General features: G+C 42.4%; 2 protein-coding genes across 2 annotated transcripts; one reads left to right on the top strand and one right to left on the bottom strand.

Annotated features, from left to right (window-relative positions):
* Positions 1 to 1,671: 1,671 nt before the first annotated feature.
* On the bottom strand, positions 1,672 to 5,347 carry LOC127756975 (syntaxin-81-like). The gene is made up of 7 exons (XM_052282364.1): positions 5,036 to 5,347; positions 4,829 to 4,912; positions 4,639 to 4,743; positions 4,097 to 4,243; positions 3,216 to 3,473; positions 2,992 to 3,123; positions 1,672 to 2,145 (listed from the first exon to the last, which is right to left on the bottom strand). The coding sequence occupies exons 1-7, from the start codon at positions 5,111 to 5,113 to the stop codon at positions 1,999 to 2,001; spliced, it is 951 nt and encodes a 316-aa protein (XP_052138324.1). The 5' UTR covers positions 5,114 to 5,347; the 3' UTR covers positions 1,672 to 1,998.
* Positions 5,348 to 16,650: 11,303 nt separating this feature from the next.
* On the top strand, positions 16,651 to 20,167 carry LOC127758058 (UDP-rhamnose/UDP-galactose transporter 6-like). Its single transcript, XM_052283679.1, has 6 exons — positions 16,651 to 16,971; positions 17,140 to 17,327; positions 17,894 to 18,078; positions 18,163 to 18,363; positions 18,701 to 18,862; positions 19,493 to 20,167. The coding sequence occupies exons 2-6, from the start codon at positions 17,195 to 17,197 to the stop codon at positions 19,811 to 19,813; spliced, it is 1,002 nt and encodes a 333-aa protein (XP_052139639.1). The 5' UTR covers positions 16,651 to 16,971; positions 17,140 to 17,194; the 3' UTR covers positions 19,814 to 20,167.
* The last annotated feature ends 2,268 nt before the right edge of the window (positions 20,168 to 22,435 follow it).

The following is a 22,435-nucleotide window of genomic DNA, read 5'->3' as shown; positions in this document are numbered from 1 at the left end:
TTTTTTTTCCAATCTGACACTCTGCAAAATAATATATCACCTGGCAGTAATGAAAATCAAAATTCTCAAAATCTAGAGAGTAAAATGAGTTGGTCCGACAAAATTTCGGAACTTAACCTACACTCGAAAACAAATATGAAAGAACCATCAACTACTATTCCAGATTTTTCCTGCAATCGGGAAAAACAGATTCTACAAAACTCATGTAAACTTAAAAAGCAAACAGAACTGAGGCAGGAATACATGCAACCAATCAAGAATACAAATGATTCACTAGTATAAACTACTTCATGATTTGTTAATGAAAAGAAAAAGATCATCAATTATCAGCATCACAAGTATATCATCATAAAGAGTGGTGGTATCAGTGAGGGGAGGGTTCTCACCGGCGATGGCGGAAACGACAGAAGAACCTCCTTGGTGGCTGGTGCCTTCTTCGTGTGCCTCAAGATCTCTGCCATGCCTTCTTGATGCTCAACAGCCTCGTCCTTCTCGCAGATCCAGTCGTCAGGGATGTGGAACTCGAGGGAGATGGAGGAGGGACTGAAGGTAGCAGAGCAGTGGGTTGTCGGCCTTGTCGAGGCGGGCAATCTCCGGGCGGTCATGGAGCGTGCGAGGGGAGGGGCAACGGCGTCGGGGCAGGGGGCAGCGGTGTCGACGACGCACGCCGGGCAGGGGGAGCGGCGCCGGCGACGGTGCACTGCAAGGTGGCGGCGCTCAAGGCTAGGTCACGTTCGCTCCGCTCCGCCTCCGTATCGGTAACGCGTAACGCCCGATCTGGAGCGTAATCAACTTTATATTGGGCTGGGATTCGTTTGCGGGCTAACCGATTACGGTCCATCTAAAACAAACAGATGTAAGGGAATCAATTCACGTTGGTATCTGATACAGGCCGAAAACAGCCCAACCAAACAGCTCCTTATATGTATTGGGTATGCAACTATTTAGTATAATATCGTTGAGCTATACATGTCAATATTACGCAAAGAAAGTTAGGAACCCTCTCGTTTTTTCTCTAGCTCCGCCCAGTGCCTGTGCCTGCTCTTGTTCTGTCTATTACTTTTGTAAATACGGAAAGGCAAATCACTAATGGGTGGGTGCATATGGTAAAAGAGGGCTTCGCATCCTCTGCCGTTCCAACTGAAATGGCATAGAGCTACAGTGTCAAGCCGTTGGGGCATTTATATCTGTTGGATCAAGTTTTGGATGTTCGAGATTAAACGCTACAGTAACGACGAAAATAAGCAAAAACATTTTTTCACTGTAGCTACAGTTTTCATTGCATCAGCAGCATGTTACTGTAGCTTCCTCACGTTTCACTGTGCGCCTCTGCCGTTCTCCCCCCAACGGCACAGGATGGGAACCCGGTAAAAGAGGGGTGGTTAACACTGTGTTGGTCTGCAATAAGCATGCTGATGTAGATAGAGATGTAATGTGACAAGACTAGAGGTTAAATGCACATTTCATTCTTCTCTTGTCTAATATCAGGAACTGTGTTGCCTCGTCCAAACCATCTGAGCTTTGGTCTGTTTTGGTTTGCCTTGCACCTGTCCCTTACTACTTTACTGTACTTAAACGCAATTTGTATTATTAGATGGTGCCAGAATTATTTAAACGTAGACTTGTGATAAAATGCCACTGATGGAATCATTTCAGGCTTCAGAGCGCGTCTATCATCATGGCAAATTTTAAAATGGGTAAACACCGATTAATTGAATTTTATGCCCCCAAACCAGGCAAATTAAAGTGACTGACTGTATTGAAGTTCAAAAATTACATTTCGTTCGTAAGATTGCAGCTTTGCATTTCATAAAATGGTTAGCATCTTGTCCATTTCACAAAACGTGCTTTGTCACGTTTGCGGCAGAGTCTCAGATGAAGAATGCAGTAATACATTGCACGTAAAAGGCCAGTAAACCTAGCGAGACATGGATGCACTGATAACTTGATCCACTTTCAGAATGAAAAGAAAAAAAAATCACGGCGTTTACATAAGCTTCATTTGCTGTACCAATCCAGAAAGAGAACGGAAAAGGTAAGAACAAAGAAGAAAAGCAGGAGGAAGGTTCTACTGCTGCTGTTGCGCTGGATCGCCTGGGATAGCTCCTTGTTCCCACGCTCCACATTGTTTGTAGCTTCAACTGCCTGAGAAGAAGGCATATAGCACAATTGGACCTCCCGAGTCATCAGTTAAAGATCTTATACCCCCTCCATTCCATAATATAAGGCACAATCACTTTTCTTAGATGTTTCATAATATAAGGCATGCATGCAAGCATGCAATTAACTATAACATCTTCTCCATTAAATTATTACTTTTTTAAATCCTCCACTCCCATGTTATCTAATCCTATTGGATGCATGCATTATACTCTCTCCGTTTTTTAATAGATGACGCCGTTGACTTTTTCTTACATGTTTGACCATTCGTCTTATTCAAAAATTTTATGCAAATGTATAAGATATAAATCACACTTAAAGTACTATGAATGATAAAACAACTCATAACAAAATAAATTATAATTACGTAAATTTTTTGAATAAGATGAAGGGTCAAACATGTGAGAAAAGTCAACGGCGTCATCTATTAAAAAACGGAGGTAGTATTTATTAGGATGATCCAAACTATAATATGATAATAATTATTTCTTAGTCTTTGGGTTAAGAGAGGTTGTGCCTTATATTTTGGAATGGAGGGAGTACCTTATTTCGTTCGATGGTATTATAAAGAGGGAAATGCAAAGTAGAGACCATGATAGTTATTCAGAAAAGGGAAATTTAATTTAATGAGGGAAATGTGTGTTCCATGGATCCCAATAAAAAGATCAGTGGATGATAATAGATGACAGACACATCATGTTTATCAGTACATCAGCAAAGGAGTGTCATTTATATTTTTTCCACGAATATCTACATGTATGTTCACATAAGAAGACAATCTACAAGAAAGAAATAACAGATACGGTGTACTGGCTTAAATAGATTTTCTACCTGGTCATATAAATACTGTATCTGCTGAGCTTGTTGTAGAACATGTGTTGACATGAGATGATTAAGTGCTGACATCTCTATCATCTTTGTCTCTGTTTCTTGGACAGCATCAAGAAGATTTGTCAACTCCACCTAAGATACGAGTAAAAGGATGCAAATAATTAATCATGCATGACAATTCACTAGAATTTCATCAGCATAATACATATACACCAAAATATTACCTGAAGAGCTCTTGTTTCATCATCCAAGAGTTGTTCTTGAACTCTTAGTGGTGCAGTAGAGACCTCCTGATCTTCAACCTTTGAAACATCAGATTTTAATACAAGGTTTGGCTTAGATGGTTCAGCAGCTTTGGTTTCTCGTTTCTTCTGAATCCGTTTTCTTGGCATCGCTCTGTTAATAGCATCTTGAAAACGCATGGTCCGAAGACGATCAAATTGTGCAGTTACTGAGTGAAGACGCTCACTCAAAATCAAAACCTGGTGAAATTATATGGAAAACACACAGCTTAGCAAACATGACCATGTAATTTGCATAAATTCGTACTAAGAAAGCAACATGGCCATGTGGTTGCCTATACTAGCAGCACTGAATCAGAAAACAAAATTTCACATTGTTCAAATTCACCTATTTTTACAGGATGGTTGCAGCATGGCTGTTTTGTCGTATCTAATGTCCAATAATAGCAATAAACTAAGGTATGGATATCCTGCTACCAGCTACCCACATCATCCAACTTCATCAGGACAATAAATGCTGGACCTGTCAATTCTTCTATTTAAAGGATAATACTCAGATTTATCTGTGTGTTAAACAACTTGTCTCAGTAAAAGATAATTTTGTGCAAGGGGAGAAGATAAATTATCCACAAGGAGTTGATTAGTTTAAAATATATATATACAAATTACAAACTGTATTAACAAATAATAATGCCCGGAATATCTGTAAAATGGAAAATGAAGTAGCAAACATATATCAGAACAAATGAGATTTTACTGGTACAATCCTCCATGTGCAGATAATGAAAACACAAGAGTGCTACTGCATTTTGTATTGGAAATTAGCAAAATAGTTGATCCATGGCAAGAATAAGAAGGCATACCACACCATGCTGGTGAGCTATCAAATCCAACCGGGAGCTCTCATCGCTTGTACCAAGCCATGTCTTTGTACTTCCACCTTTTTCTTCATGGATCCTGTTCTTTAGGATATCTATTTGTTCCTTGCATGCTTTTACAAAAACACTGACCTAGACAGATAAAAAGTTGAGAAGACATGCCTAATCCATAGCCGAAAATTGCCAAAAAAAAATGCACACATTTTACCAGTATGAATATATCAGGATGCGATAATAGTATTAGTACCAAAGAAAGATACTCCAATGCAATGTCAAACAAACCTTAGTATTAGATTTTCAATAAACTCATCCACCATGTTGCAAAGTATATGTTTTAACATGATTGCGGTGTAGTGTTGATGTCCTAATGTAACCCCGTCGGAAAAGAAAGAGTAGTTCAACAAATTTTTCAATGAACTCATCCACCAGGTTGCAGAGTACGTTTTAACATGATAGCAGGTTACGGTAGATGTCCATAATGCTCGTAGGAAAAGAAAGAATAAAATCAACAAGTAACCACTATTCACCTCATGCTCAATGTTGTCCCTTTCTTGCTCCGTGGTGCGATGCATGTCAACATAGTCCTTCCTATGCTTCACAATAAACTTCTCCAGTTCCCTGACACTCTCAAGCTACACGAAAACAAACCATAAATATAGTAGCAAGCTACCATACCAAATCATCACCACAGCATTGCAGCAAAGACAGAATTCGTACCGTCTTGATTGCAGCCTTTGTAAAGGGTAATTTGGGGGGCGGCTTCCGGATGATGAAAGAAGACATGAGCGCGGCTAACTGAGACTGTCAGAAGGAAATCAACATAAGGGTGGATCAACAATATTCTTTCAGGCGATATCTGTGATAGCTTCCATTCCAGCGAAGATGGTGGAGAATGCCGCGCAATCGCGCCGCCGTTGAGCTCACCTCCGTGTACCCATGGCCGAGCGCGGCGACGCGGACGGACTCCTTGAAGTCCTCGGCCCTGTCGCGAACCCTCGACATCGCCAACGCAGAGTAGCAGCTAACGCCTACGGCTTCCTCCTGTCAGATTTCATCTCTCCGCGCAGCACTGATTCGCGAGCCGGCGAGAGGGGAAGAGAGGAGAGCTCGCCTCCTCGCTTTCTCCGCGTCCACCTTGAAGCCCACCCTCGGCGACGGCGACGGCGACGGCGCAAGGGGGAGGCGGCGGCGGCGGTGCGAGGGGGAGACGAGAGGGCGGCGGAAGAAAATTTCATAGGACTGCGGTCCTTTGCTCCTAGGAAAGACTTTGTCTCCTATGCGACACGTGTCCAATTGGAATTTCAAAGCAAGGCTTCCACTACACTATTCACCCAAATCCTATTAACTGACGCCGCCGTTATAGCATGTGTAGTGCGTACCTCCAACTCGTCTCCCCAGAGCACGCCGTCCATCGCCATGAGTTTTTTCGCCCGCGTCGTCCCCTCACGAGTCGTCGCGCGCCCTGGTTGGGGGACGCGGCTCTATCTCCTTTTCGGCCAGGGGACATGCGCGAGGGATGCAATGCGGGGACGGGCGCCACAGGCGACGATCTCTCCAGCTACCATATTCCCCTTCCACCCCTCTCCCCTCTCTCTCGCACTTCCCCTCGAGAATGTGGGGGTATTTTGGAAACTTTTCACATGAGGCTTCTTTGGGCTAGGATACGCACTGTGGATTAGAGTACCTTTAGCCAATTTCTTCAAATTTTGAAGAGTCCATCTAAGTGTGGCTTTGGTCACAAGATGAGTGCCCTTGAGAGTGCCCTCAGTTAGTGAGGACACTCTAGGGGTGGCTTTGGTTGTACATGCCCTTATGTCCTGCTCTTCTTGGCTTGGTCTTCGTGGGCGGTGATAGGCATGAAGCACCACGGCGGCGGCGGTGGTGGCGGCAGGCGCTAAATGTGGTGGCTCCCTGTGTGCGCGAACACGTGAGGCGAATCTGTGCAGCGGCAGCTTGTGACATAAGGGTGTCCTTATGACCTTGCTTGAGTTGGGGCGTTCAGGCAAGGCAAGAGAAGCTCGATAAACTACACTACGGTCATGCTTATCGATGTATTAGGGTGTTAGCTAAAATTGGTTTAAACCTGGAAAGCTAGCCATGCATGGTGTGCAAGATTGCAAATTCTCCGTGTATAGTTGGAAGTCTTGTTCATAACGTCTTGCAAATTCTCCATGCATGAATTAGGATCAAGCACGAAGGCCCGGTTACTTCGTTGCACCTAGTCGTCTCCCGCGTGGGAAGAAGACAACGACTAGGTCTAACGCATCGTGTGTGAGATTAGTAGGGACAAAGGAGGGGTGCTCTGAGAATATAACCTAACACGTGTCATGTGCAGGGACAAAGTCCTTCGGATGAGCGAAGGACTACTGTCCTATGCAATTTTCTTCCGACGGCAACGGCGGCTAGGGTTAGTGGGTGTCGTTTTGCGAAAACGCCCCTCGTCTTCCAATCTTTTACAGCTCGATTCTAATTTGTGATTTTTCTCTCCTTCACATAGAATATTCGGTCTTTCGAAGGGTTTCTCTACGTAAAACATTGGCTTCAAACTACACAAAAAGCAAAGGCTATTGTAGAAAAAATCCGACGTTCTTGCCCCTTCTGTGCACCTTAATATTCTCCGATAACTGGAAATCCCGTGCCTACTACTAACTAGTAAAAGACTGTCGACGTTTTATGTCACGGTTCCGGTATTTGCATAGTATGGGGATTGTTGGTACTAGGATATACGCGAGACTGAGGTAAAAGAGATGGAGACAGGGATTTTTATACAGATTCAGGCCCCTGAATTGTCAGGTAATAACCCTACATCCTGTTGGCCGAAGCCAGTATTGCTCTTATTCACTATAATCACACCAGTACAATATTTGGGGTAGCCTATCTAACTGTTGTCGACATGGCGGTCTGAAGGTTTGACTCGTAGTTGACAACAGAGTGGTCTTCCTCCTCGAGTTCGTACCGGCGAGATCAGAGACAATGCTATGTCTCTCCTGACAGTATCCAGAGACACCGTAGGGGACTAGCCGTGCTTATCCCTGAAGTCGATATCCGGCGTCTTATCTTGGCGTATGTTGGCTTGTATGTTGATCTTCTGTCTTGATCTATTGTTCCGTAGATTGTGGTGGATGTGTCTGTTGATTGTCCCCTCTCCTCCTAGGGGGGCTTGTATTTATACCCTTAAGTGTCCCCTTGTCCAAGTAGAACTAGGGAAACCAATATGGATACAATCCGAGTAGTTCTTGTCGTTTCCATGTAGAACTCTGGTTGTCTTTCCTTATCCGGAACTCCTCCTATATCCGCAGGTTGTTTCCGTATAGGACATAGTATGTGGTGGGTACTGCCGAGATTTAGTCAACTACTATTAGGTATGTGGTATCCATAACCTTGACAGTAGCCCCCGACTTCGATGCCATTGAATGAATTCATATTCTCAACTGCGCGCAGGCCCTGGAGTAACTGTTATCGAGCTCATGTGACCGTTCTCGGTCAGTTAAAAGATAATGTTAGACTTCCTTTATCAGTCTCGTGCGGGCACCTAAAGGGTTTGTCTGAGTCAATCTCCGACGCCAACCAAGAAAGTACAGAACATGCGACTAAGTCTCCCGTCTTGCTGTAATCGAGAATTTGGATTGAAGTCAAGAAATTTTATCTTGGCGGGTACACCATTTCTTCATTCCGTATTCCTTGTCGAGATCCACCAACCGTTCTCGAGCGATCGAGAAGGCGTAGAATCTGCGACGAAGCCTTGTTAACATTTGTCGTACTCGCCTTAGTCGATCTTGGTGTAGAACCATAGAGACATGGAGCCTTAGATAATGTCGAATAGAATTTTCCTGAAATCAATACTCAGAAAAGAATATTAGATAGAAATAGCCCCCGAGCGAACGCTCAAAGGGTAACATGTTATAGAATGTATGGAAAACCGAAAATGAATTAAACTTACAGATCAATGTTTTGTATATGAGCGTCTACTCTTTTACCGACTTCGATCAGTCAGTTTGTTGAGTTATACACTCTCCCTAGCCCCCAGCCTTGTCGTCGGAGAATCGTTCTCGAAAGATAAAGCTCTTGGACCTTTGACCTGCCTCGGTTGAACAAGCACTGATCCTAGCCCCTAGCCGTGAAGTTGGAAAACCCAATTTCCAATTGCACGGCTTGGTTAATACGCACGGCGAGAACTCTTACACGACCAGATCTTACATGGTCTTTCGTCTCTGAAGGATCCGACAAGTCCTTATCCGCTCTGGGCGTCCCCAGCCGAAGTTCCCTTAGGTTCCTCGGAGGCCTTGTCAAGACAGCGTAAAGGGACATTAGGATAGGTTTCAACGCTAGGTGTCTTTGTGGTAAGGGATCTCTGGGTAAAACACTTGGCATTATTGTGTACCTGATATCAACTTTATTGAAGTAGAGGTAATGGGAGAATCGCTACACCTCTGGTCAAGAACCAGGTAGTAGATGTAACTCAACCACTAGAAGTAAATGTACAAGAGATCACTACGATTGACTGGTTGAGAACCAGTGAGTAGGTGTCTCTCGATCATTTGAAGTCGTGGTGCGAGGACCGCTGCGTTATTGCTGTAGTCGTACCTCGACCATCTGAGGTTGCGGTGCGAGGGATTGCTACGTACTAGCTCAAGGACCAGCGAACGAGTAGAATTATCTCTCGAACACCAATGGAGGTTACGGTGCGAGAGAGTGCTACATACTGGTTCGAGGACCAGCGAACGTGTAGAATTATCTCTCGAACACCAATGGAGGTTGCGGTGCGAGAGATTGCTACGTACTGGTTCGAAGACCAGCGAACGTGTAGAATTATCTCTCGAACACCAATGGAGGTGCTAGAGTTGGTTTATTACATGTGCGTCTCATGTGGCCAGCATGACTCACACAACCAACTTGTAGCATATCTAGATGTCCGTTCGCAATCATGTCGAGTGATCAAGCCGACGGCGTTTGCGAGGAATTATCCGTTAACAACCTTTTCTCGAGTAGTCCAGCCATGGCCGGTGCTATGAGATAGGTAGTCGGTCTTCGTTGGTAGGTTGGGCGCGACGACTCTGCATTCGTCGAGATCATTCTCGATAATGCGGTGTACTTGACCACAACCTACTCGAGTGCTCAATTGTTCTTGAAAAATATTTTCTAGAAGGCAAGACATATAACAGATAATATCGAGTATGTATTCGAAAAACTGCATGGATCTTTTAATATTATCAGGATATAACAAGCAGATGTAAATATCAGGCATTATGTAAACCGTAAACAAGCATGATTTATACGGAATGAAATAGAGCGAGCCCCCAGCGTTAGATTGTAGTCGATTTAACACTGGGGACACTCGCGCAATAGATATTATATAAAATACATGCTCTAGATAAACATAATAAATTTTGGATCTGACAATATTGTATAGTCTGAAAATAGGTACGAAAAATTTTATATAAAATAATACGTACCTGTGTAGATATATGCCGGATATATCTACGAAATTAGTAGATTAATTTAAAAAATTAATATACTAATTACCTTGATGGACACGTACTGTATGAATACGTGTGTTTTTTTTCTTTCCTCCCGGTTGTCCATGTGCATGCTCAATCATGGGCATGCAGTAGCTGTTGTCGTGTCCGACTTGATTACTTGTGGTTAGGTCGTAGGAGCACGACTAGTTTGCATGGGAGTCCAATGTAGTACTCCGTATCTAATTGTTGTCCGAGGTTGAACAAAGTTGCATATCCTCGCCGGCTGTAATTTTGCTGTTTTTTCTAGGGACGCCGCGTTGGAGATCGAGTCAACCAAGGATGAGGAAGGCTGAGTCGATGTCCGCCGCAGCGGTAGCGACGTCTTGAAGCTATCTATCTCGAAGGACCGAATTTTCGGTTATGCTTCCGATCTCGTCGGAAGACATACTCCGGTCAGATTAAATCTTCCATAGCCGAAGTCGTCGAGTAGCTTGTTGTTGAAGAATCCATCTCTTAAACCCATCTCGTCTAAATCCTAAAACACCAAAATCCCCCTACCTGGCGCGCCACTGTCGATGTTTGATGTTGTGATTCCGGTATTTGCATAGTATGTGGATCATTGGTACTAAGATATACGCGAGACTGAGGTAAAAGAGATGGAGACATGGATTTTTATATAGGTTCGGGCCCCTGAATTGTCAGGTAATAACCCTACATCCTATTGGCCGAAGCCGGTATTGCTCTTATTCACCATAATCACAACAGTACAATATTTGGGGTAGCATATCTAACTGTTGTCGACATGGCGGTCTGAAGGTCTAACTCGTAGCAGGGTAGTCTTCCTCCTCGAGTTCGTACCCGGCGAGATCAGAGACAACGCTATGTCTCTCCTGACAGTATCCGGAGTCACCGTAGGGGACTAGCCGTGCTTATCCCTGAAGTCGATATCCGGCGTCTTGTCTTGGCGTATGTTGGCTTGTATGTTGATCTTCTGTCTTGATCTATTGTTCTGTAGATTGTGGTGGATGTGTCTGTTGATTGTCCCCTCTCCTTCTAGGGGGCCTTGTATTTATACCCATAAGTGTCCCCTTGTCCAAGTAGAACTAGGAAACCAATATGGATACAATCCGAGTAGTTCTTGTCGTTTCCATGTAGAACTTTGGTTGTCTTTCTTTATCCGGAACTCCTCCTATATCCGCAGGTTATTGGTACTGCCGAGATTTAATCAACTACTATTAGGTATATGGTATCCATAACCCTGATAACCCTGACAAAGACACCGTATACCGATACTAACTTTAAAATAGCATATGCTGCTACTAATTGAAAAATAGGATATACTGAAACTAACTTTAAAAACAGTATATACTGCTAGTAAATAAAAAACAGTATATACCGACGCTAGCTTGAACAAAAGAATATACCGCTACGAACTGATAAATAGTATATACCACTACTAAAAAAACAGTATATACCAATGTAAAAAAAAACTGCATATACTAATATTGACCGAAAACATGTATACACTGCAGCCAACTTTAAAACAGTATATACTACTTGTCGATGTTGTAGATCACGACTACGGTATTTGTATGGTATGGAGATCGTTGGTACCAGGGCATATGCGAGATTGAGGTATAAGAGATGGAGATAAGGATTTCTATACAAGGTTCGGGCCCCTTATCTGTAAGGTAATAGCTCTATTTCTGTTGGTCGAAGCTGGTAGTGCTCTCATATATTAGTATCACTTGAGTATCATATTTGGGAAAACCTACCTAGTCGTCGTCGACTTGGCGGTATGGTACACCACACGTCGTTGACAACGGTGAAAGCTTAATGATGTAGCCTAGAGGGGAGGGGGGGTGAATAGACGTTCCTGAAAAGGAAAAAGTACGAATTACCCCCTTAAACTATCGTGGTCGGCCGAATTTCCCCCCTAAACCCGAAAACCAAACATTACTCACCCTACACTTTCAATACCGGACGAATTACCCCCTTGACCAAATCCAGAGCAGTTTTATCCTACGTGGCGTACGCGTGGCAACCCAGTCAGCATTTTCCCTTTTTTTTACATGGTGGGACCCACTTGTCATTCTCTCCCATCTCCTTTTTCCTCTTCCCCTCTTCCTCTCTCTCGTGACTTCAGGCGCGGCCGCGCGGGCGGTAGGCACGTGAGGGGGTGGTGGGCGGCAGCGCGTCATCAGGTGCTGCCGCGCGGTTGGTGGGCGGTGGCGCGGGTATTCAATTATGGATAGTATGGGCAATCTAGTAGTTAACCAAACTAGGGAGGAAACAGCAACACATTATCGAGAAAACATTCACATCACGACGACGAGGAAATCAGAAGAACACCTAAGAGTCTCCTGAACGTGTCGGACATGGCGTCAGGCCGGCCGCACACGGCACATCCAATCGAAGTACTCCACCGCCTTCCTGCAAAGACCGACACACTCGGGCGTCAGCGCCGGAAGAGGAGGCTCATCCTGGAGCGTCGAGGGATACCAACGAAGCGGTTGGCAGACATCGCCCTGCCACGGAGGCCGCCGCCACCGCTGCGGGAGCTCATGATGTTCCCCGTGGCCACCGCAGTGGGAGCATACTGGCCGGAGGTGGGAGGAGAGGGCTCGCCGGAATCTCCGTGCGCTCGCCTCGTGCACCTAACCGCACCCACCACAGCACCCTCCATGCCGCCCACCGCGCTCGCCTTGTGCACCTAGCCGCGCCCGCACCCTCGCTTGCCGCCGCGCCCTCCCGGCCGCCCACTGCGCTCGCCTCGTGAACCCAGCCACGCTCGCCTCGCCCTCCCAGCCACGCCCCCTCCTCGCCACCCGCTGCTGTCTGGAGCCCACAGACCAGTTCCCCCTCCTCGTCGTGCCTACCACCGCTCGTCAACAAGCTCCGGCCACCGCTCCTCTCCGCCTCCGCCTCGCTTCTCCGCCGACATCCTGCTCCCACGCCGCCACCCACTGCCCACCCTCGCGCGCCGCCGTGAGCGCCGACCACCCACCGCCGCCCTTGTGTGCCGACCGCCCGCGCGGCTGCGCCTGACGTCGCGAAAGAGAAAGAGAGAGGAAGAGGGGATGAGGAAAAGGAGGAGATGGGAGAGAATGACAGCTGGGCCCCACCATGTTTAAAAAAAGGAAAATGTTGACTGGGTTTCCACGCGTACGCCACATAGCACAAAACTGCTCTGAATTGGGTCGAGGGGGGTAATTCGTCCGGTATTAAAAGTTTAGGGTGAATGATGTCTGGTTTTCAGGTTCGGGGGGGAATTTCGGCCGACCGCGATAGTTCGAGGGGGTAATTCGTACTTTTTCTTCCTGAAAAATACTAAAAACAATCGCAACGGTCAAATTTTAACAGGGCTCAGAACCTCCTCGTGAAGAACGACCGAACTTCCTGGCAGCTCAGACACCCCAGAACTTCCGGAGTTCTAAGACAGGAACTTCTGGGATTGAAATAAATGAGAGAATTGACTTCAAATCTAATCAAACTTCTAGGCCTATTCAATCAGCACGATACACAGTAGACAAACAGAGTAATTGAATCACACGGGCAAGCACAAAATATGCACAGTGGAGACAAAAGGATTTTTTTTCCCGAAGTTCGGATCACATGGATCCTACTCTTTGTCGAGAAACTCTGAAGAGTTGGATCTTGATTTAACCTCTTGCCTCATCGTGCAGAGATCCCGGCAGAAGTCCTCGGCCTTCAATCCAACACCCCTAGGTCTTTCTCTAGAATTCGAGTGACCACCAAGATCCAACTCAAACTTCTAGAGATGATCACAAGTGAAGATTACTCTACCAAGACGTCCTCCGAGACCTCAGTATGGATCTTTATTCACTTACATTGTTCCCTTGTGGAGGTGAGGAAGTGATTATCGACGAGCTAGATCTATGGTGGCAAACATGGGTAACAATGCAAGCTCGACTGTGATGAGGATGGCGACATGTGGCAAGCCCGATCAAGGGTACTGTACATGGTGGCCTTGTGAGCACAATGGTCATTTTGTTGTGGTCATGGGTGACTTCAAGGACATTGCTTGTGTGAGTCTAATCGAGGGTAATAACCATGGATAACCTTGCAACCTCAATCACCATGGCTATGTGCGACTTTAAGGGCGGTTTATCCGTGGTAAGCTTGAGGATGATATAGGTAGCCATAGTCAAGTTTGGGATAGAGTGATATCGATACCAACTTTGAGCGTGAGATGGGGATAAATAAATAAAATTAAAATGAATCTAACAAAAGTTTGGATATGCAATGATAAATAGAGTAATAGAGTTAACTTTCGATGGTATCAAGGTTGTTAAAATCACGATCCTGGATCGGATTGGAAAATTCGATATAGGATCGCAATCATAGAATTGTATAAATTAAAACGTAAAGTAATATATCCTGCCTATACAGAATTGTAGAATCAGACATCTTAGACGTTCAAAAGAGTCGTTCAACTCTGCTACTTAGTGGCACAGATACCGAAATATGTGATTAGCACGTGAATATTTAATTATTAATTATTATAAATTTAAAAAATAGATTTATTTGATTTTTTTAAAAAAAACTTATATGTAAAATGTTTTTCACTAAACGTATCATTTAACGGTTTAGGAAGCATACCAAGAATAAACAAAATAGTCAATCCTATAAGAACTTACCCTTAATTAGGATTGTAAAATTGTACATCAGAATTGAGATTTAAACAATCTTGGGTGAAAACTAAAATCATAATTTTTCAATGATATAGGGTCAATTCCTCCGTGAAGTAAAGGTGTGGTTCGGCACGCGAAAGCTATGCGTAGGGAGGGCATGATCACATTGAAAATCCATGTCTAGTTCCCATAATACGGATATATTGTACCCTGCTGAATTCAGTGATCATCGATGATATCTCGTGTGAGTTGTAGTAGTTAGTCAACGTTGTGTACACTCCTGAGATTGATTACTTATTGGCAACTAGATTAATGGTTTCCAATTTTTTCCTTTGGCCAGGAGAGTACAAATGGACTAATGGTTCGTAATTTGTCGGTGCAGGTACGCGTATACAGTCGCATCATGGCTGCAGCCTGCAGCACTGCTTTTGGCTTTTTAGAGAGGAAATGATTTTTTTTTTCTGAAGTGAATGTTACTCAACTGTGGTGGAATCAGCTCATCGGGTTCAAGTTCTACACTCGACATAGGTATATTATTTTCTTAAGTGATATATAATATATCTGTCGATAATAACTGTGATGACTTCGTTATTAATCTTAACATTTGCCAGTCCAATCTTTCGAAGGCATCTTCGCTCGTAATGTTTCTAAAAAAAACATGATATTTTGCTTTTAACACCAAAATGATACTATTAATCTATTATGCTTGTGTGGTTATGAAAGAAATCTAGGTGAAGGGATCTTTGTTTTTATTAATACGTTTTGACTTTGGGCCGTAGTTCGGCCCAATCACATACGGGCCTGAAAAGCTAAAGATGGTTTGCTGCTTACTTGGCCCATCAGGTGCATGTGCATCCATGTACACACACCGACAAATCAGTAATTAAGCTAGTTGCCCATAGTTAATCACTCTCAGGAGTGTACACGACTTGACTAAAAACACAGTAGTACTCCTACTACTATCTGGCCAATTAATTGCACATGTAACAACCTGCACGACAATTAAAGTTGTCCAATTAACACTCCAACAGATGATCGATCGATTCAGCATATGCATGATACCAACATACAATTCGTATTACTCCATACATATAAAACATGGGGTGGTTTCTGACCTGCTCATGCCTTTTGTATGCGTAGCTTGGCGTGCCAAATCACACCTTTACTTCATAAATACATGAGCTATATAGTCAATGGAATTAATATATAGAATTAACTTGGTCAGTTTTCCAAACTCCCCCCAAAACAGCAATCACATTTTAGAATACACATGTCGAAACATTTTTTTGAAGATACATACAAAAACTTAAGTTAAGTAGGAGTATATAATCTTAATCAACGGACTAGTTAGTAGTAACTTGGATGAAATGTTGATTTGAGTGCGATGGCTTGGAATCTCAAAAAAGGTTGCATGCCCAAATCTGATTTGAGATCTGAATATAATGGATGCATGGACCCTACGTGTATGAGCTGCCATGCTTATGTGACACCCTAACTGCACGGTGTATGTGTTTACATTATTAATAAACAATCAAGTATACAGATATTGTTCTAAAAAAAAAGTATACAGATCTTAACCCCAACGTTGTGTCAACCGTATTAATTAATTAATAAATATAATCAACCAGTTAAGCGGAACACTGATACATATAGTACTTTCACAAACAGAACCACACAACACAATTGTTGATTTAAAGTTTAATAGATGCATGTTTAAACTGTGCGATATTTTTTGAGAAAAGAATTGTTCGTTAATATTTCCCTGAAAACTTTTTAAATAGATCAATCGACTTTTTAATATTTAAATTATTCATCTCTATACTTGAATAATTATTATTCCCTCCGTCCCATAATATAGCAACCTAGATCCCGATAGAACGTATCATAGTACCACAAATCTGGACAGATTGAATCTGGACGAGTATGTCCAGATTCATAGTACTAGGATACATCTTATTCGGTTCTAGGTTGCTATATTTTGGGACGGAGGAAGTACTCCCTCCGTTTCACAATGTAAGTCATTCTAGCATATTCCACATTCATATTGATATTAATGAATATAGACATATATCTATCTAGATTCATTAACATCAATATAAATATAGAAAATATTAGAATGACTTACATTGTAAAACGGAGGAATACAACTTTTCAGTTCCATCCATCGTTGATCAAACACTTTCGAGCAGGTCCTTATTACTTCTCAAAGAAAATACTACTTAAAAAGGAAAAAAGAAAAAATATTACTCCTGTAATATCGCGGTGATGGAAGGATGGGCTGGCATTTTCTTGACACCTTACTTGAAAACGAAATCACGGCGATCTAATCGAGGAATTTGGACATATTTTGGTACTAAATTCAAAATTTCAAACCAAACTAAAGCACACTATAAATAACCCTCCACATAGTGGCAGATCTGGGAGATTTGGAGACACTTGTTTTCATTTCGCTAAAAAAAAAATTAAAACAAAAGAAAAAAAAAACACCACACGAGCAAAATCTCCTTGGCCCGCCGCCGCCGCCTCCGCCGTCGCGCGGCGATCTCCACCACCGCGACGCGAGCGGCGGTGCCCGGCGGCGTCCAGCTGCTCCCGCCGCCGCGTACCCTCGCCTCTGGCTCCTCCTCGCCGCGCCCAAGCCAATCTCTCCCCACCCGCCACCTCTGCCTCTCGACTCGCGAGCGAGTTCGCTGATCTCCATCCATCACCCCTCGAGCCAGCGGCGCCGGCCGACGGCGTGCTTCCGGTGAGCGCGCGTCCTCTTTTCCTCTCGTTCTACCCGCGCGCACCATTTCTCTGTGCCTTAACCTTTTTCCTTCTCTTCTCCTTCTAGATCTGGAAGAGGATTTTTCTCTCTGTTTTAACCTTAGTACCAATTCTTACAGTTTTGTTTCCTCCCAAAATAATTTGTTAGGTCCTCCCCTGCCAAAGTGTTGGTGTTGATTTGAAGCCTCAAGGATTCGAGCGAAATGACTTCTTCCATGAGCAAATCCGACAAGAAGAAGGTGCTAGATTTTGCGGCATGGAGTTTCAACATCACCACATCCGTTGGAATCATCATGGTCAACAAGGCTCTGATGGCTACACATGGATTCAGTTTCGGTATGTTTTTTGCTACCTTAAGATATATATTTTGTGATGTTTTATTCCAGGCTACTCCGTGTTCTGGGATGACAAACTTGCAGTATTATGTTGTTTTAGTATAGAACGAATAAATGCTACTAGATCTTATGTAATTGTGGATTCCAGATGTTTGTTCCTTGGGGCATGCAATTAAACAATTGACTGACAGGCATCTTTAAACTTTGAGTAATTTTTTATCAAATTCCAATCATTTGAATTCTAGATAATCCATATGCCAAAGAAGTTCGCCGGATTTGTTTTTGTTGTGATCTAAAACAAATTAAAAGTGAACCTATAAGGTATCCGGTGGACCTGAAAACCACGCTGTTCTAGCTGCTATGAGAATTATGATCATAATTTCTTGTCACAAGCTGCCACTCTGCTTGCTGAACATTAAAAGGGCCTTAATGGAACAGTGGAAGCACACTATATTATCCAGTTTCTTGTTGTGTCCAACAAGATTTATGGGCTGCTCCTCAACATACACATACTTCATTTGTATGATAATGGATGCCATGTAACTGACTGTGTTTTGTATTTTGCAGCCACAACATTAACTGGTCTTCATTTTGTGACAACCACCTTGATGACTATCGTGTTTCGGTGGTTAGGCCTCAGCCAGCCCTCCCACTTACCAATACCAGATCTGATTAAGTTTGTGATCTTTTCGAACTTGTCAATTGTTGGAATGAATGTGAGCTTGATGTGGAACTCTGTGGGATTTTATCAGGTTAGCAAAGGACCGTTCTAGTAGCTAGATTCCATCATGGCTTTAAACTTTCAAGTACTAAACAGTCCTTTTTCTTCCCTTCAGATAGCAAAGCTGTGCATGATACCTGCATCATGTCTCCTGGAGGTTGTCTTCGATCGTGTACATTACTCCCGGGACACAAAGCTGAGCATAATGGTTGTGCTTATAGGTGTTGCAGTCTGCACAGTTACTGATGTCAGTGTAAATGCAAAAGGTCTGGCTGCTGCTGTTATAGCTGTTTGGAGCACAGCTTTACAACAATATGTAAGTTAAAATCACCACCCTTGTTGTATGGTTATGTCTTATATATCAGCCATGAGATAAGATTGCATTCTATTCCTATAGCTCTCCTTTGGCAGCCATGAACATTTTTATGAGGGGGAAATTAGTACATGGTGGTACAACAGTAACTGTGGCTATCTATTTGTCTTCTTATTGATGAATGATGAATAGTTGGCACTCCCTGAATCATTATTGGTTCCCTGTAGTCCTTGTTAGTTATGAATAATTGGCACTCCCTAAATCATTTGTTTGTTTTTCACTTCTTTAATTATAGACAAATTGCTCATTAGTTTCCTTTCCTTTTCTATTTTCCTTGCAGTATGTTCATTTTCTCCAAAGGAAGTACTCTCTGAACTCATTCAACCTCCTGGGCCACACTGCTCCAGCCCAAGCGGGATCTCTTCTGCTAGTTGGGCCCTTTGTAGATTTCTTGTTGACAGGCAAAAGAGTGGATCACTTTGGTTTCACATCGATTGCTTTGGTAAGAGGCTAGCCTCATTACAATGCTTTGTTTCTGATCGAAGTTAGACAAAACCACATGAATTTTGGCATGTGACACAAAACCATGATTCTAAAGTTTCACAAACCAACACCGTTAACCATTTTGACATACTCATATATTAAAATTTTACAAAGCGGATGTAATATTTATATGATGGATAAAACGCTCATAAATTTGAGATGTGATTGTATAACTCAGAAGTGTGGTAGATATAAGTTAAAAAATGATCAATAGTGTGGTTTTGTGAAACTCTAGGATTATAATACGTGGGGTTATATGTCACATGCCAAAATCCCAGTGGTTTTGTGCAACTTGGACCATAATATGTGGGATTTTATGAAATTTACTCATTTTCAATGACCTAGACTAGCATTACATTTCCTCTTGTGACCACAAAAGTCTTTACTTCATAGCATCACTTGTTAGCAGTAACTTCAAACAACTATAGTCTATAGATTTCCTTTTATGTGCAATCTCTTGCTTGTTATTAGTCTATAGTTACACTTTACTTGGTTGGAATATGGATGAATTTGAGTCAATGCTTGATTTGTTTGTAATTTGACCTCAAATTTTCCATTTCATCTTACGATGGTTTTTATTGTTCTGCAGTTTTTCCTGACTCTCTCATGTGTCATTGCCATTGGTGTTAATCTGAGCCAATTTATCTGCATTGGTCGGTTTTCTGCCGTATCCTTCCAAGTCCTGGGCCACATGAAGACAGTGCTCGTCTTGTCCCTTGGGTTTCTCTTCTTTGGCAAGGAAGGTCTGAATTTTCAGGTAGTCCTTGGGATGATCCTTGCTGTTGTTGGGATGATATGGTATGGGAATGCATCAGCGAAACCAGGTGGCAAAGAGCGGCGCAGCGTTCTTCCAGTAAGGTCTGAGAAGCCTAATGGAGCATTAGACGAGAAGGATGGCAGTGAGAAATAGTACGTGACCTGCGATTTATATGACAATTTCTTCTGTGAAGTTTTTCTGGTGATGCAATACAAAGGAAACCTTGCCTGGCGTCTTCGTTTAGTGCTGAAGCCGTAGATTTGCCATCTAGAAACTCAGCATTGTCATAGCTATAGATTACAGTCAATATACACTTGTCATCACATTTTTCGTTCTCCTGTACATTTCTTATGGGGGACACGGCAGAGATGTTCTACAGGGTTGCATGACAGTTGTCCCAAAATACAATGTAGTAACTGTTTGTGATAACACGAATTTCTACATTTCCCTCTGGATCTGTACAGAGTAATATGTTACTATATGAAGCAGTTAAGTTGCATTGCAGCATTTTAGGCTTAAATACGCATGCTGTACACAGTTTATGCGGCCTTCACTACCCTGGTTTTTAGCAGCAGCAGCAAAAGCATCGTTCGAAGTTGAGCTTGGTTGTTGTAGTGTAGTAGAATCGAATGACAAGGCCTGTGTCAACTGTTACGGTTATGCATTTGAATCTCGTGTTAAATGGAGAAATTTCTCGTTCAAATGGGCTCATCAGATTGGTTGGGTTGGTTTTCTGGCACTCCTTTTTTTTTTCTTTTTCATAGCCTATGTCGTCGTTGGTGTTGACCCTAATCCACAAACGGTGGCCCTTCTAGATCAAAGTAATCATGCACGTTATGTTTAATTAATTGGTGATGGCAGCATACCGGAAGGCTCCACCATCATAGGTGATGACAGCAACCATTAACACTGGGCTCAACCCTCTTTTGGATTAATGTTCAGTGTAAAAAGTGTCGGATAAAATGTTTTGGATTGTTCAGTGTAAAAAATGTCAGATAAAATTCTATGGTCAAGATACAAAGGCTGAACTCTCTTGGATTGATGAGCCTCAATTTACAGTAAAGTTGGTCTTAAGACGATGAACGCAGCAGAGAAGATAACTTTTAAAGGCAATTTCATCTTTGGCTGCAGAGAAGATAACTTTGAAAGGCAATTTCATCTTTGGCTGCGGAGCAGGTTACCTTTTACAGTGGATTCCATGCTGGTATAATTGGTTGAGGGTGTAAAAGTTACTCATTTTTCAATCAGGTATATATGCTGAAATTGATTTACTATGATCATCAACAGCCTGATGTGATGATCAAATGGAACAACAAGAAGAATCTGATCAAATGAGGTTGTTGTCATTGGTGGAAGAAAAATGATCCCAAAGATTCAAGAACTAATTATCAAGGATTACTTTGATGGGAGCTGAATACAGAATTGAGGCCTGACGAAGCTGTTGCTTTTGGAACTGCTCTAGCCATCCTACATCACATGGATATCTTTGTATTGTATGGGAGTAGACAATAATTATCAGATAGGGTGTTTTACATATTTGTATTATGCTTACTGAATGTGATGTTCAGTTGCAGTGTTGTAGTTTGGAACTTTGGATGAGTCCTATTCGGCGTATATATGCGTTCCTCTCGCTGGGATTCAGTTAATTGCACTGCTTAACTTCTTGTATAAAGTATTGATTGAAGTTATTGGTATATATACTGTATATTAACGAATCTAGCTATGATCTGAACTATTATGCATTGCAGTTCTTAATCTGTATCTGCTCAGTTCATACCTTATCTAAATATACGTTTTAGAAAATACCTTATCTAATTAATTAAATTCACGCAACATGTTGACTTGTCTTACCAATTATCAACCACCAAAAAGCAGATTTTCTAAAAAGCGTTTTAGAAAATTAAGCAGTAGCAATAGCATCCTTGGATACAAGCTAAACGGCCTAGATCGTGCGGTGTACTGTTCACGGTACTGTAGCACGAAATACTGTTCGTGGTATGTAGCACAAAATACTTGCATTGTACTGTAGCATGGAATACTGTTCATGTTACTGTAGCTATGAATTTAAACCGTTGATCACCAAAATAGACGACCAAAGTTGCGTGCAGTGTTAAGTTGCAGTCACTATTGTGACTGCAACCGATCCGAATCCCCAAAAAGCACACTGCTTGTCCCTCCGACAAGTTACTCAATGCAAAGTCATGGGAGATGCAAGGATGAGACAAGGAAAATACATTTCCTAAATTCACGTTTTCTCGGTGTAAAGTGTACTTCTTAGTCCTTTGGTTCTTTTCTCAGGCTAAACATATACTCTACTTCTCATATACGTAGTGTTTCTTGAGCATAATTCATCAATTTCATGTTACTCTCGGCCTATCGATTTTCAGACACACTCATCAGACCTTCAACCTAACAACAATCCAGCGATTTCGAAATCAACATTTTCTCGTTGTTAAATGTACTTGTTAGTTTTTTCATCTCATTGTGAAGTGTAGTTAGTCCTTTTCTCAGGCTCATAGCTCTATCCCACTTAATCGTACTCCTCTAAATATTTGACGAGGAAAAGATCCAGCCAAACTTTTTAAAACTTTCACTATCAATATATATTAAAAAAATAAATAAAATATAATACGCTTATGATTTTATGATAATATTTTTCAAGTTAAATCTACGCCTACCCTTTTCTTAATTTTGGATTAAGCATATTCGAGAAATTATTGTTGTTTCAAATATTTAAAAGTTAAATCACATCTTGTAAGTAACGTCCATCAAATA

The sequence above is a fragment of the Oryza glaberrima genome, chromosome 12 (genome assembly GCF_000147395.1).
Source record: "Oryza glaberrima chromosome 12, OglaRS2, whole genome shotgun sequence".
NCBI classification, from domain to species: domain Eukaryota; kingdom Viridiplantae; phylum Streptophyta; class Magnoliopsida; order Poales; family Poaceae; genus Oryza; species Oryza glaberrima.
This window is presented reverse-complemented; position numbering and strand designations above follow the sequence as displayed.